Here is a 14526-nt window from a genome sequence, read left to right as displayed (position 1 = left end):
TATGTGATATAACAATGTCTTATAGGGCAAACGCAAACATCTACTTTCTCTCTTCCTCTGAGATATTTCCCAAAATAAGATATACTTGCAGTAAAGAGATATTTTTTTGAAGGTACAAACTCACAAAGATAGGAAAATAGAAGAGCAGAGTGCAATATAATTTTGGAAGCTAGAAAATAGAAGTGATGATGTTGACTGGTTTGGCATAATGCAGAAAGATGTCTTTTAAACTCATGGTGAGGAAATGAAGGGGAGAAGGTGGTAAAGTGATAATTTTAAGCAACAGTTAGATACCCAGATCTCCTGCCCCACCTATATACCCAAAGGAGTGTCACTCCAAACCAGGAGAGGAAAGGCTTATTCTCTAAAGAGGGTAAAACGCAGGATGCTTACGCTAGAGGTTACTAGGCAGATTCTGTAATGGGTCTTGTGAGGAAACAGGTGGATTAAACAAATAAATGCACATTGGATGCTATAGTCCCTTAGGCCTCTTCTCCCAAAAGGCTCCCAGAATGCTAGCGATCGTTTCTGCCACCCAGGAGAAAGTTTGGACTCTTTCCTCCTCTGGGGAATATGATCTGCCCCAAACAGAAGAACTAAAAATACTGATATCAAAGGATCCTCAATGAGATGAGCCACAGTATAGTTAACCACATCGTGACAAGTTCCACCAAGTAAATGGAGATTTCAATTAGGTTATTAGTTCCCAACCCTTAAGTCTGTGCAAACAATCAAGGATTATCAGATATCTACAAAAATTTTCTCACTTAAAATATAGAAACCATCTACCAAAAAACTACTTGAGCTAATCAATGAATTTGGTAAAGTTGTGGGATACAAAATTAACACACAGAAATCTCTTGCATTCCTATACACTAACAATGAAAGAGCAGAAAGAGAAATTAAGGAAACAATCCCATTCACCATTGTAACAAAAAGAATAAAATACCTAGGAATAAACCTAACTAAGTAGGCAAAAGACCTGTACTCAGAAAACGATAAGACATTAATGAAAGAAATCAAAGACGGCACAAACAGATGGAGAGATATACCATGTTCTTGGACTTAAAGAATCAACACTGTGAAAATGACTGTACTACCCAAAGCAATCTACAGATTCAATGCAATCCCCATCAAATTACTAATGGCATTTTTTACAGGACTAGAATGAAAAAATCCCATAATTTGTATGGAGACACAAAAGACCCTGAACAGCAAAAGTAATGTTGAGGAAAAAAAATGGAACTGGAGGAATCGGACTCCCTGATTTCAGTCTATACTACAAAGCTACAGTAATCAAGACAATATGGTACTGGCACAAAAACAGAAATACAGATCAATGGAACAGGACAGAAAGCCCAGAGATAAACTATGGTTAACTAATCTATCACAAAGGGGGCAAGAATATACAGTGGAGAAAAGACAGCCTCTTCAATAAGTGGTGCTGGGAAAACTGGACAGTTACATGTAAAAGAATGAAATTAGAACACTCCTCAAAACCATACACAAAAATAAACTCAAAATGGATTAAAGACCTAAATGTAAGGCCAGACACTATAAAACTCCTAGACTAAAATATAGGAAGAACACTCTTTGACATAAATCACAGCAAGATCTTTTTTGACCCACCTCCTACACTAATGGAAATAAAAACAAAAATAAACAAGTGGAACCTAATGAAACTTAAAAGCTATTGCACAGCAAAGGAAACTAAAACAAGATGAAAAGACAACCCTCAGAATAGGAGAAAATATTTGCAAACAAATCAACAGATAAAGGATTAATCTCCAAAATATGAGGATTAGTCAAAAATTGTCCACACTCTGGCTGTAGAGTTTATTTTAATTAACTTTTAGAAAAGAAAAATACATCATTTTTTGACATAATCTCCTTGCTTTTCAATACACCTTGTCCTTCTGTCAACAAGCTTTTGTTCCACATCAGAAGTGAATCTTCGTCCTCGTAGGGCTGCTTTCAGGGGACCAAACAGGTGAAAGTTCAATGGAGCAAGATCAGGACTATAGAGAGGATGCTTTAACACCTGAAAATGAAACTTCTGCACAGTGTCAACAGTGTGGGCAGAAGTGTGCGGACATGTACACCCTCAGACTACAAAAAACGAATCACTGCACACTGCCCTTTTTTTCTGCAAATCACAAGTGGCGCATCCATTTTTACTTGCACTACAGTTACAAATAAACTGATGTAACACGTTCATCCCTGCACAGTAGTGACTAAGGAGACAGTAGCCTTGAATGGAAAGCACTGATAAGACAGTGTGAGCAACAGGAGTTTTAATATAACCAGAGTGCAGATAATTTTTGACTCACACTCATATATAAACAGTTCATGCAGTTCAATACCAAAAAAACAACTCAATCAAAAAATGGGCAGAAGACCTAAATAGGCATTTCTCCAAAGAAGACATACAGATGGCCAAGAGGCACATGAAAAGCTGCTCAACATCACTAATTATTAGAGAAATGCAAATCAAAACTACAATGAGGCATCACCTCACACTGGTTAGAATGGGCATCATCATAAAATCTACAAACAATAAATGCTGGAGAGGGCGTGGAGGAAAGGGAACCCTCTTGCACTGTTGGTGGGAATGCAAATTGATACAGCCACTATGGAAAACAGTATGGAGGTTCCTTGCAAAACTGAAAATAGAATTACCATATGACCCAGCAATCCCACTACTGAGCATATACCCAGAGAACACCACAATTCAAAAAGAAACATGTACCCCAATGTTCATTGCAGCACTATTTACAATAGCCAGGACATGGAAGCAACCTAAATGTCCACCGCCAGATGAATGGATAAAGAAGATGTGGTGCATATATACAATGGAATATTACTCAGCCATAAAAAGCAATGAAACTGGGACATTTTTAGAGACATGGATGGACCTAGAGACTGTCATATAGAGTGAAGTTCAATGGAGCAAGATCAGGACTATAGAGAGGATGCTTTAACACCTGAAAATGAATAAATATCATATATTAACACATATATGTGGAATCTAGAAAAATGGTACAGATCAACTGGTTTGCAAGGCAGAAATAGAGACACAGATGCAGAGAACAAACATTTGGACACCAAGAGGGGAAAGGAAGCGGGGGGAATTGGGTGGGATGAATTGGGAGATTGGGAATGCCATATATACATTACTAATAAGAAAAAAATACATCAAATTGTACACTAAATATATGCAGGTTTTTTTGTATGTCAATTATATCTCAATAACAGTTCCTAAAAAAAAAAAAAAGAAATATAGAAACCATCCAGCATAAAACAGAAATGAAGCTACTTGAAAAAAATTTTGCACTAGGGAGGAAAATGTAAAGGAAGAAACACACCCTTCATATCTTCATATAGATCTCAAAGGATAAAACTACTAAACTAGAGTAAGATATAAGGAGGCAATTTAAAGAACAAAAGGTCTCTTAAGTTGTAAACATATGATAACATGTATTAAAAGCTCAATAGAAGTGTTCAAAAAAGTGGCTGATGTAATTCACCAAGAGATAGAGATAAGAGTCAAAAGAAAATGTGGATAGAAGGTGTGGGCGGGTGGTAAAGTGGGAAAAGTGAGGAGAAAAGCAATCCAATCTAGGTGGTCCAAAATGCAAATAATGATATATTTCAAACAGAAAATAGAAAAAACAGGGAGAGGAAATCATAAAATCTCTCAAAACTAAAAGCTTCATGTTCTCAAACTATAAGGACTCAGAGAATAAGGAGGATGTTAGCTATAATGACACATAGCAAATCAAATCACTGTGAAATTTCAGAACATTAGAGATAAAAACATATCCTAAACGCTTCCTCTAGAGAAAGCTCTATATAAGGAATCAAAATGGCATCAGATCTCTCAACAGCAACACTGGATGCTATATAACGAGGAGAAATATCTTCAAGTTTCTGAAGGAAAATGACTTCTAACATTGTATTTCCACAAGGCTGAGTCTCTCAGTCAAGTATGCCAGTATAATAATTTTTAGAACACATCTCCAGAATAATTACAGCTATCCTTCATCCTTTTTTGAGGCCTTGGTGCTCTAAGACAATGAACATTAAGAACAAGGAAGAGGTGGATGTGGAATATAGCTGAAGGGAGATGTTGGAAAGACAATTTTGCCCCTGATGTGCAGGAAAACCAATCTAAACTGGAGCATCCCCAAACCTCCAAGACAGATTCCTCCAATAAGGTAAAATGGATAGTATATTGGATGCCTCTCAAAATCTGAGAGGATATCCAGAAAACTGGCCAAAATTTTGGTTGACATAAGACCACAGAAAATTAAGAAATTAAAAAATAAGATTACTAATTTGAAGGAAAAGAAAATTATGCACCGAAGGAAAAACAATCATATTTATAGTTTGCTACAAAAGTCAACTCTGAATATCATTTACAAAGTCATAGTAATGTAAACACTGAATATTGACTTAATTCAAATTTTGACCCAATAAAATCCTGTAATAACATGCCCTGAATTAATGCATATTCAAATATTAATCATTTGGCAACTGGATTCTTCCTAGCTCCCCCAGTTTCAAACAGAGGCAGGTGAAATGTTTATTCTCTGTGGAGGTTTGCAAGGGGATTGGGTTGGGAAATGGGCTTGTGATCACTTGGGACTCTCTTTATCCAGTCAAAGTACAGTAAGTGGAATATAGTGTGGATTTTCCTATTTTTAACTTTGTGTTTTTTGTAAGAGCTATGATTTTAAAATGCTGTTGTTTTCACAAATCTCATAAAAAGGCAACTCCCACATTTCTGTGGTGGTATAAGAGTGTTATAGCACCAGTTTCCAGATTTGACGGCTGACAGTAATGCTTAAAACTGAAAAATCAGGAAGTAGCAAATAAGCAAGTTATTTAAAAACTGATATCAAGAGCCAGTCAAAAAGTTGAAAGCAGTTTCCTCTAGGAAAGGAAAACTAAAGAGAATATGGGCAGAAGTCTGATGTTTTTCTTAAAAACAAACAAAAAACACCCAAACTATGCAGAAGTTTGTACATGCTTACATTATTTCAGATACAAAAGAAAAACTAGAAAATAAAAGGAACAGTAGCAATAATATCTGATTCATGATGTTACAAAAATTCAACACTTACTGGACAACAATAGTACAGTATTCTGGAGAAGGGAAATACAGTTTAAAATACTGCAAAATTCTCTGTTGTTGGAGATATTGATTAACTTTGGATTTTGTTAAATGTGTGTACTAAAATTTCTAGGGCAATTTCTATAAGAAAATAGAGCGTATAACTTGTGATACTACTGAGGGGGAAATACATTTTCAATCAGTCCAAAGAGAACACAAGTATTAACATTTTTATATTAATATACTAATATTTGAATTATAAGGCAAAATGCTTTATTAGAGATAGCGGGTCACCTTATACTGACCAAAAATGTACCCATCCTAAACTTTTATACATCAATAATTTACTAATTACAAAAAGCAAAATAGTCAGAAATACTAGATAAACTGAGAAATCACTGTGAGATCACCATCACTGTGAGAAAAATTGATAGATTAATTAGATAAAGCATCATTAATAATATATACGATTTGAGCAACACAATTGCCAACTTTAACCCAAAGAGCATAACGAGTACACTTCTCTGGTCAACGGGCCACTAGGTTAGAAATCAGTCACCAAAGATGACTAGAAAAACTCCATACATTTGGAAATTTAAAAACACATGTCTGATAACTCATGGATTCAATAGAAAATCATAATAAAATCAAAACATTTATAGAACTGAACCACAATAAATATGCTATATGTCAGAACCTTTCTTTACAGCTATAAGTGTGCTTTTGAGGAAATTTAAAGCCATACATATTTAAATTAGAACAGAAGAAAGGCAGGAAGGTAATGAATTAACTACAAAACTTAAGGGATTAAAAAAAGAATAATAAAATAATCCAAGAAGCTGAGAAGAACAATAAACATGAATGAAATATAAAGATTCAAAAGTAAGGAATAACAACATGAAGTTCTGACTAAAGTTTAATACTAAAATAATACTTAGAATGAAATAGGGAATGTATGTATAAGATAAAGTACAGGCTAGAAGGATAATAAGAAAAAATGCTTTGAAACATCTTTTTGCCAATATATTAGAAAACATAAACAAAATGGATATAATTCCTAGAAAAAAACACAATTTATCATGAAGGAGACAATATGGTTAGTTCTATTAACTACGCAAATGATTCAATCAATAGTTAAAATATTTCCTGAATGAAGACTCCAGACCCAGATAGTTTTATCTGTAAGTTCTACTTCTTATTCAAGAAGTAGATAATTCCAATATTTCTCAAAATTTTATAGGGAATATAAAATAAGGAGTACTCTCCAGCTCATTTATGGAGATAAATGTAACTTTGATACTAAAGGTAAAAAAGGACAGTATGAGAAGAGAAAATAAAAAGAAAACCTCCTATATTGATGTGTATACAAAATGCTAAAAAATATTGATAAACAGATAACATCCAAGTATTAAAAAAATTTACATAAAAGCCAAGTTGAAACTAACCCAGGACTAGAAGGTTGATTAATACTAAAAATTGTTCACTGTATTAACAGGTAAAAGGAGAAAACAGCATGAATATCCCAATAAAAGTAGGAAAAGCATTTATAAGAATAAAACAATCCTGATAAAAAACTAAGTTAGAGAAGAACTGCCTTAACTTGATAAAGAGTATTTATAAAATCTATGGTAAACATCATACCAAATGATGAAATGTTAATCTTATTCACTTTTGAAAATCAAGAGCAAGACAGGGAGAGGAATATTCACACTCAAAATATCTATTCAACAGTGTACTAGGCTAGAGAAACTGCACTCATAAAATATATAAAAGGAGCAAGGGTTGATGAAAACACAGAAACTCTCATTGTTTGCAGATAATATGATTCTCCAAACACAAAACCCCAAAGAAGTCAGACCTGATGACCACAAACTGCTTTTCAGTTGGTTAAGAATGGCCTTATCCATCAATTGCACTGGTAAAGTTGACTTCCCATCCTAGAATAAAATAAATGGGTACCTCTACCTCACACAATATACAAAATCAATTCCAGGTAATTAAAGACCTAAATGTAAAGAGGAGAATATTAAACTTTTATAAGTACATTTAGGAGAATGTTTTTACCACTTCAGGATAAGGAAGAAAACATTTTAAACAACTCATGGGAGAACATGAGCTATAAAAAAAATCAATACTTTAACGTAAAATTAAGAACATCTATTCATCATTTGATAGCATCAAGGAACAAAAAAAAACTAGCCACTAAAAAAAAGATACGTATATAACTGACAAAGGATTAATCCCAAGTGTACAAAGAATTCTAAAGTAAAGAAAAAAAGACTACCATACAGTGAGAAAGTATCTGGATAACAAAAACATAAATGGTCAACAAATACATGAAAATGAGCTCAACTTCACTGTAATTATAGAAATGTAAAAATTACATTTTAATTTAAAAAATAAAAATGCAAATTAAAAAGCGAAATACAATTTTATATACACCAGATTTGCACAAATTAAAATACAGAACAATAACAAATGTGGACAAAGATGCAGATCAACAGATACTCACAAATATAATGTGGGGGGGGGAGCTGTAGACATAGGGATGCTGTCTGACGTCATTACATAAAAAGGTAAAACAATTTTACATGTTGCTTAGAAGCACATACATATTTATTCAAAGGATAAAAAATATATATATAATTCAGAATAGTGACCACCTATTCAGAGGGAGCTTAAGAGAGAGAAGGAAATGTCATCAGGGTGAGTTACCAGGTAGGTTTAATTGCATATCGAATCTTTAAATCTTCAGATAAGTGGTGGCTACACAGGGATTTTTTACACTTTTCTCCATACCATTTATACGGCTAACATAATTCATGATTAAAAATGTATTGCACCTCAAAAATGGTTAAAGTAAAACATTTTAATAAAGAATGACAGGAAATTCAAGAAGAAGAGAAGTAAAAGTAACTATCAATAAAGCGAAGATATTTGGGGTTTTGGAGGTACTATCCTAACTGTTTGTGGTTGGAATTAAGAATCTGACAAAAACATTTGCAAATATATTAAGCAAGCTTCAAAAATTATATACAAGCACCATAATGGTAAATGACTGAGAAAATGTCTACAATTCAAACATTGTACCATTTTACATACTTTTCCCCTCCCTACATGTTGTGATTACTTCACAAAGAATCTGTTAAGCGGGATAAAGAATGCCTACATAAAGCAGGCTTCTTAAACTATGAACGAGCTTTTTTCACTTTCACTTAAACAAATACTATTTTTAAGCATCTTGAAAATTAAGATAAAATCTCACTGCATTTTCACCAGTGTTAAAAGTAGTGCATTGAGGATAATGTCATTTACCCATTTCTCCATGAAGCACATTTTAAGTACTTTTTCCATGGCTGACAGAAACAAAGTATTACTAAGCATGCAAACATAGCTATAGTGAACAATTAGAACATTTTTTTCAGTGTCAACACTTTATTATCTATTTACCTGCGGCAAAAATAGTCATGGTTGCCCTGAACTGGAGGCATGAGCATCTAGAAGGATGCACGTGGAGTAGTACAAGGGTCTCCTTATTAACCCCTTCTTTCAGTTAATGTATTACATCCCTTCAAGGTTGTCAAGTAAAAGCAATGCTCTCTTATACCTGGTAATTTGAATCTTTGATGTATTAAATACCTCCACTTCTTTTGCCACCTTCTTTGGTTTCTTTACCAGAAATCTATATTTCAACCATATGAATTCAAAAATTCATTTTTTATATTTCCAGCAGAATGTGGCATCAGGCTAAGAATAACCAACATTGCTCTTCATAACCTTCAAAAACCACTTATGAAAATATCAAAGAAAAACTGTAAAACAAGACAAAATAATCTCACTGTACATCAAAAACTGCAAAAGCAATCAAATGCTAAGCATATGAGTAAATAAAACTTATGAGGCAGGTGAAGACAGACTGTGGGGAAACCCAAGGGACTAAATGGTACATTCCGGGTTTTCTTTATGAAAGAGAGAATTCACAAAAAGATAGGAAGATATTCTGTGCCGTACTCACCACACGTATCCTGTTAGGATGCCCGCGAGAGAGAAACTCAAGGGCAGTAGCAAACAAACAAACAACAACAAAAATGAAAAACCTTTGTTGGGAGAGGCAATCCATTCACTATTTGCTCTTAGCTTCCTTATAAGTTTTTCTGGGTGTGCCAAGAATGAAAGGCCCAATCACTCTTTACCAGGCCCACTTCTCAGGGATGTATTTTCAGATAAGACAAGCTCTCCCTCTAGGACAAAGAGCAAGCTTGCTTGCTGCTTGCTATAAGAGAGGTGGATTCGCTAATCTCAGTGTTCTTCAGCTGTGGGTGTAACATCAATCCTGGCTAAATCATATCACCTCCCTGGGACTTGGGGCTGGGGGAACTGATGTGTGGCGCTTGCTATGCTGTGAGTAATAAAGCTCTTAGAAGCTCTTTGTTACTGACCCAGGAATATCATGTCTTCTGCTAGCATCCATGGAAGAGTAGCAGGCTAGCTTATTAGCTTGTAAGTAGAGTAAAATAAAATCCCAGACTCAACAACTTTATCTCACTTTGTCTATAGAGTTCTGGCCAGGAAGCAGGGGCAGACTGCAAGAGGGACGATATAATTTTAGAAGTATTTCCAAACAAGCCACACTCTCCAGGAAGAACAGACTGAGGAAAAACCTATAAATTAATGATACTTCTTCAGCTATTATAGGGCATCAAGGATCTGTAGTAGAAAAATAGCACTGCTAAAAAGGAATAACGTATTTTGTGAAAGGCTCATGGGAATAGGGAATTGGTCTGGAAACTGCACATCCCCCTACAGATCAGAGAAGTGAATCTGATCTCTGCATGTGGCAAAGAAAAGTCAGTGTAATCAACCGACATGTGCTGACACAGGGTGAGTTTCGACAACATCTGCTTTAGAACCTATTAAAATTATTAAGCGTAAAAGCGGAAACACCACACGGAAGTAGGAGGAAAGACTGCCTCTAAGATCCAAAACAGCATTTCAGAAAACTGACTATATCTTCAGAATAATACAAACAGAGATGTGGCTTCAATGAATCAGAAACAGAAATTCATAGGAAAGAACAACTTGAAATAAAAAATACTTTAAGAAATGGGACAAAGAATAATCCCTTTCAATCCTTTTAAAATATAAATAAATCAAACATACAACTAAAAATTACAGGAAAATTTCCTGAATTCTGTATGTGTAAGATGTGTAAGTATAGTAAAATAATTTTTCAAGTTCTAAGCAAAGCAAATTAAAAGAGATCTAAATCTAGCTGTATGCTGGGAATACACACACACAATTTTTAATTAGAAGAATGAAGAAAAATTATCCCATATACAACCAAGTGAAACAAAAAATAATTACAACAAAAAAAGAAGGTGGTGTTAAGCTCCCAAGAAACAGAAATTAGTCTGATCCCAGACTTCTGTTCAGCAGTACTAATTCCAGAAGGCAACAGAACAACACACTTTGAATTCTTTGATACACAGGTTCGGGATCCAAAATTTGTACCAATCAGAAGGTGTCTTCATATTTAAGGCAATATAATGAAATTCTTTAAAATGCAAGAGGATGAAATACATATTTAGATGTAACTTATTAGTTGATCCTAATAACTAAAAATTGAGAAAAGAAATAAGACATGAAAGGAAAAAGTCTTGTGGTTGTCATCATAGCCAGGTAAAACAGATATATTATTTTGGCAAAATTCTAGTTAAAGACAATATACACATATAAAATTATTCATGAGGAGAATATTATTTATATTTACTATACACATACACATATTTGCATATATAAATAGTATCATATATACATACACACACGAAATATACTGGGTTGGCCAAAAAGGTCATTTGGGATTTTATGCAGCAACGAAGACCCAAAGCAGCCAAAAATAAATAAATAAATAAAATAATAAATGGATCTTTAAAAAAATAGCAATTGCCCTCGTTTAAAAAAAGTACTTTTATAAACTAAAGGTAAACTTAAACTTGTATAATATAAATATAACATATAGCTATCAAAATACTCAGGGGAAAATACAGGTTAAAAAAAACCAAACTGTTCATAGAGGGAAACAAAACAGAGAAAACAGAAGAAACAGCAAGGAAGTATGCAAAACAGAACACACAGAATATAATGGCAGGAAGAAAACCAACCATTGCTATTATAGAAACAGAAAGCAACAGAGGAAGCCATGCATTAAATGACACATCATCAATTATTACTGGCTTGTGGCAGTGAGGGGAAACTACTACCACATTATAAGAACATCTGCATTCTAATTTCAGAATAATTGAGGTGTAAAGAATTAAAAGAAATCTCAGAACCAAGGTAATGCTGATGTGCATTACATATGAAACACACAAAAAAAACAAAGGAAGAGCGACTAGCAAGAAGAAACAAAAGTAGAAAATAGTCAAGGTATATATCAGGAAATTAAACAGTAGATTAGGTCTCTGGTCCCAATTCTAAATTCCCTGCTAAAAAACATGTGATTTTCTCAGGATGGGACAGGGGTTCACCCTGGGCCAATTAACATGGTACAAGCTTGGCTTCCAGAGCCAGGCTTCAGTGGGGGTTGCGCTGAAGGTCATTGTGAGCTGGGCAAAACTGCAGTGGAGGTCAAAGAGATGTCACATTCTTTTCTTTCTCATTGTCTTTGTTCCTTTATATTTTCAGATTTGTTAGATGTAATTCTCTCATTTCAATGTTCTGCCAGAGCAAAGGTCATGTCTGACAATTCGTTCATATTCTTTTCAGTTCTAACATAGTACAAAGCACAGAGTAACTAATGAATAAACACATCCTTAACTAGATTCTTTTTCCTCCCCTAAACAGAATCCTTAAAAAATAGTAAAACAGAAAACACACACACATACACCCACATTCACATACACACACACACATTTTAAACTCTGATTTGTACAGTACATAGAGATCAAAAAAATCATACTGAATTACTTTCTCAATCTATCTCCATACTTAATAAAAATTCACATATTGTTTCTGAAATCCAAAATGACCACACAAATTCAGTTACATATTTTTAAATGTTGGACATGTTATATATCTGAACATACACTTACAGGCAAACTGGAGTTTAGCTTCTCTGCTGACAATTGTTCCAACTGAGTTTGTTGCAAAACATTGATAACTTCCTGTATCCCAATTTCTGTTGGGGTTAATAACCACAAGATTTCCTCCACTCAACTTATAACGGTACTCCATGTTCAGATTAATATCGCTTCCATTCAGCTGCCATCTGTAAAACATAGGTCCAGAATTTTCCCCTTGTATATTTAAGTTTTTAAAAAAATCTACATTCTGTAATCTACTAGACATTGGCTCTCTCATAAATGAAAGGCAACAAATATATCATTCAATTGTTAACAAAACTGAAAATCAAAGATGACCAAGTTTTTTAATCAGAACAAAAGGCTAAATTATAGTAGAAAGCACAACAGAGTAGCATATAAAAGCTAAAGATTTTTCAAGATTTTCTGAAGAGGTGAGAATAATTTAGTTTGTTCACTAGGGGGAAAATTAGGCTAGGTCTGTGTAGGCAAAGATGAAGTAGGAAGTTGAGGTAATTATCTCCTACACTTCAGGCCAGTCTCATGCTGCTGATGAAAGGGTAAAAGAGCACATTTCTTTGATTTATCCAGACTGACTGAGCACATTTAATAAATTAATTGGGTAAGTGCTCAACTATCCATTTCAATTTGTCTGGGTAAATACCTGTCCCCGGGGCACCCTCTGCTCTTCTAAGCCATCACAGTGCTATTTACTAAATGGTACACTGTGGTAAAAGACCCTAAATACCACCCAGGGGGTTGGAAACAGTAAAGGCACTAACCCCAGAGCCATATTTATCAATGGGAAGCCAAAAGAAAAAAAGAGAAGCTGGTTTTTAAACAGAAAAACCAGAATTTTTTAAGCAGCAAGCACACCTGACACATCAAAATAGATATTACCTTTAAAAACTCATTAAATATCCCACAATCTCAAGAACACATCCACTGTATAAATTAAGCCATCTGGCTCCTAGAAGATTTGATTTTTATAATAAAATTACACTGGTATCAGTTCTATAAATTTCAGGGTATTATGGCAACAATCATCTCGATTGCTCTTTATAATAACTTTGAGGAAATGGGTAGTAAAATGTCCATTTCATAGATGAAGATTTCAACAAAACAGTTGAGTGAGTTGTCAACTCTCCCCAAACTATTAATTACTGGATCAGAACTAGTACCCGTTTCAATTTTAGCCCAGAGGTCTTTAACCATGTCATGGGTCATATAAAAATTATATTAATATATCAAATATTTAACCTGGAAATAGTAATATCATGAAAGCATATAAAGAGGTGAAATGTGAACATTATCACAAATCAAAGTGTATAAAGTTAAACAAAATATTATACAGTTGTGAAAATGCATGAGTTTTTGTAAACACAGAAAAGTCTTACATACAGTATTGTTTTTCTCTTTATGGCTTACTTCACTCTGTATGACAGACTCTAGGTCCATCCACTTCACTACAAATAACTCAATTTCATTCCTTTTTATGGCTGAGTAATATTCCATTGTATATATGTGCCACATCTTCTTTATCCATTCATCTGTTAATGGGCATTTAGGTTGCTTCCATGTCCTGGCTACTGTAAATAGTGCTGCAATGAACACTGTGGTACATGTTTCTTTTTGGATTATGGTTTTCTCTGGGTATATGCCCAGTAGTGGGATTGCTGGGTCATATGGTAGTTCTATCTTTAGCTTTTTAGTTTTAGTTTTTAGTTCCATACTGTTTTCCATAGTGGCTGTACCAATTTACATTCCCACCAACAGGGCAGAAGGGTTCCCTTTTCTCCACACCCTCTCTAGCATTTACTGTTTCTAGATTTTTTGATGATGGCCATCCTGACCAGTGTGAGGTGATACCTCCTTGTGGCTTTGACTTGCATTTCTCTAATGATTAGTGATGTTGAGCATTTTTTCATGTGTTTGTTAGCCATCTGCATGCCTTCTTTGGAGAAATGTCTATTCAGGTCTTCTGCCCATTTTTGGATTGGGTTATTTGTTTTTTTGATATTGAGTTGCATGAGCTGCTTGTATATTTTGGAGAGTAGTCCTTTGTCAGTTGCTTCATTGGCAAATATTTTCTCCCATTCTGAAGGCTGTCCTCTTGTCGTGTTTATGGTTTCTTCTGCTGTGCAAAAACTTTTAAGTTTCATTAGGTCCCATTGGTTTATACCATATGCTAACGCATATATATGGAATCTAAAAAAATGGTGCCGATGAACGCAGTGACAGCGCAAGAATAAAGATACAGATGTAGAGAAAAGACTTGAGCACATGGTGGAGGGGAGGGGAAGCTGGCATGAAGTGAGAGTAGCACTGATA

At 34.4% G+C, this 14526-nt stretch overlaps 1 protein-coding gene across 1 annotated transcript in view; it reads right to left on the bottom strand.

Annotated features, from left to right (window-relative positions):
- CNTN3 (contactin 3) overlaps positions 1–14526 on the bottom strand; it is a 320713-nt gene that overhangs the window by 200282 nt on the left and 105905 nt on the right. The window contains exon 5 of the mRNA XM_057706594.1: positions 12208–12383. Within this exon, the coding sequence (XP_057562577.1) occupies positions 12208–12383 (176 nt within the window). The remainder of the gene's footprint in view (positions 1–12207; positions 12384–14526) is intronic.

Source organism: Hippopotamus amphibius, chromosome 13, assembly GCF_030028045.1.
Source record: "Hippopotamus amphibius kiboko isolate mHipAmp2 chromosome 13, mHipAmp2.hap2, whole genome shotgun sequence".
NCBI lineage: Eukaryota > Metazoa > Chordata > Mammalia > Artiodactyla > Hippopotamidae > Hippopotamus > Hippopotamus amphibius.
Note: the sequence above shows the minus strand (reverse complement) of the source record. Positions and strands in the feature narration are given on the sequence as shown.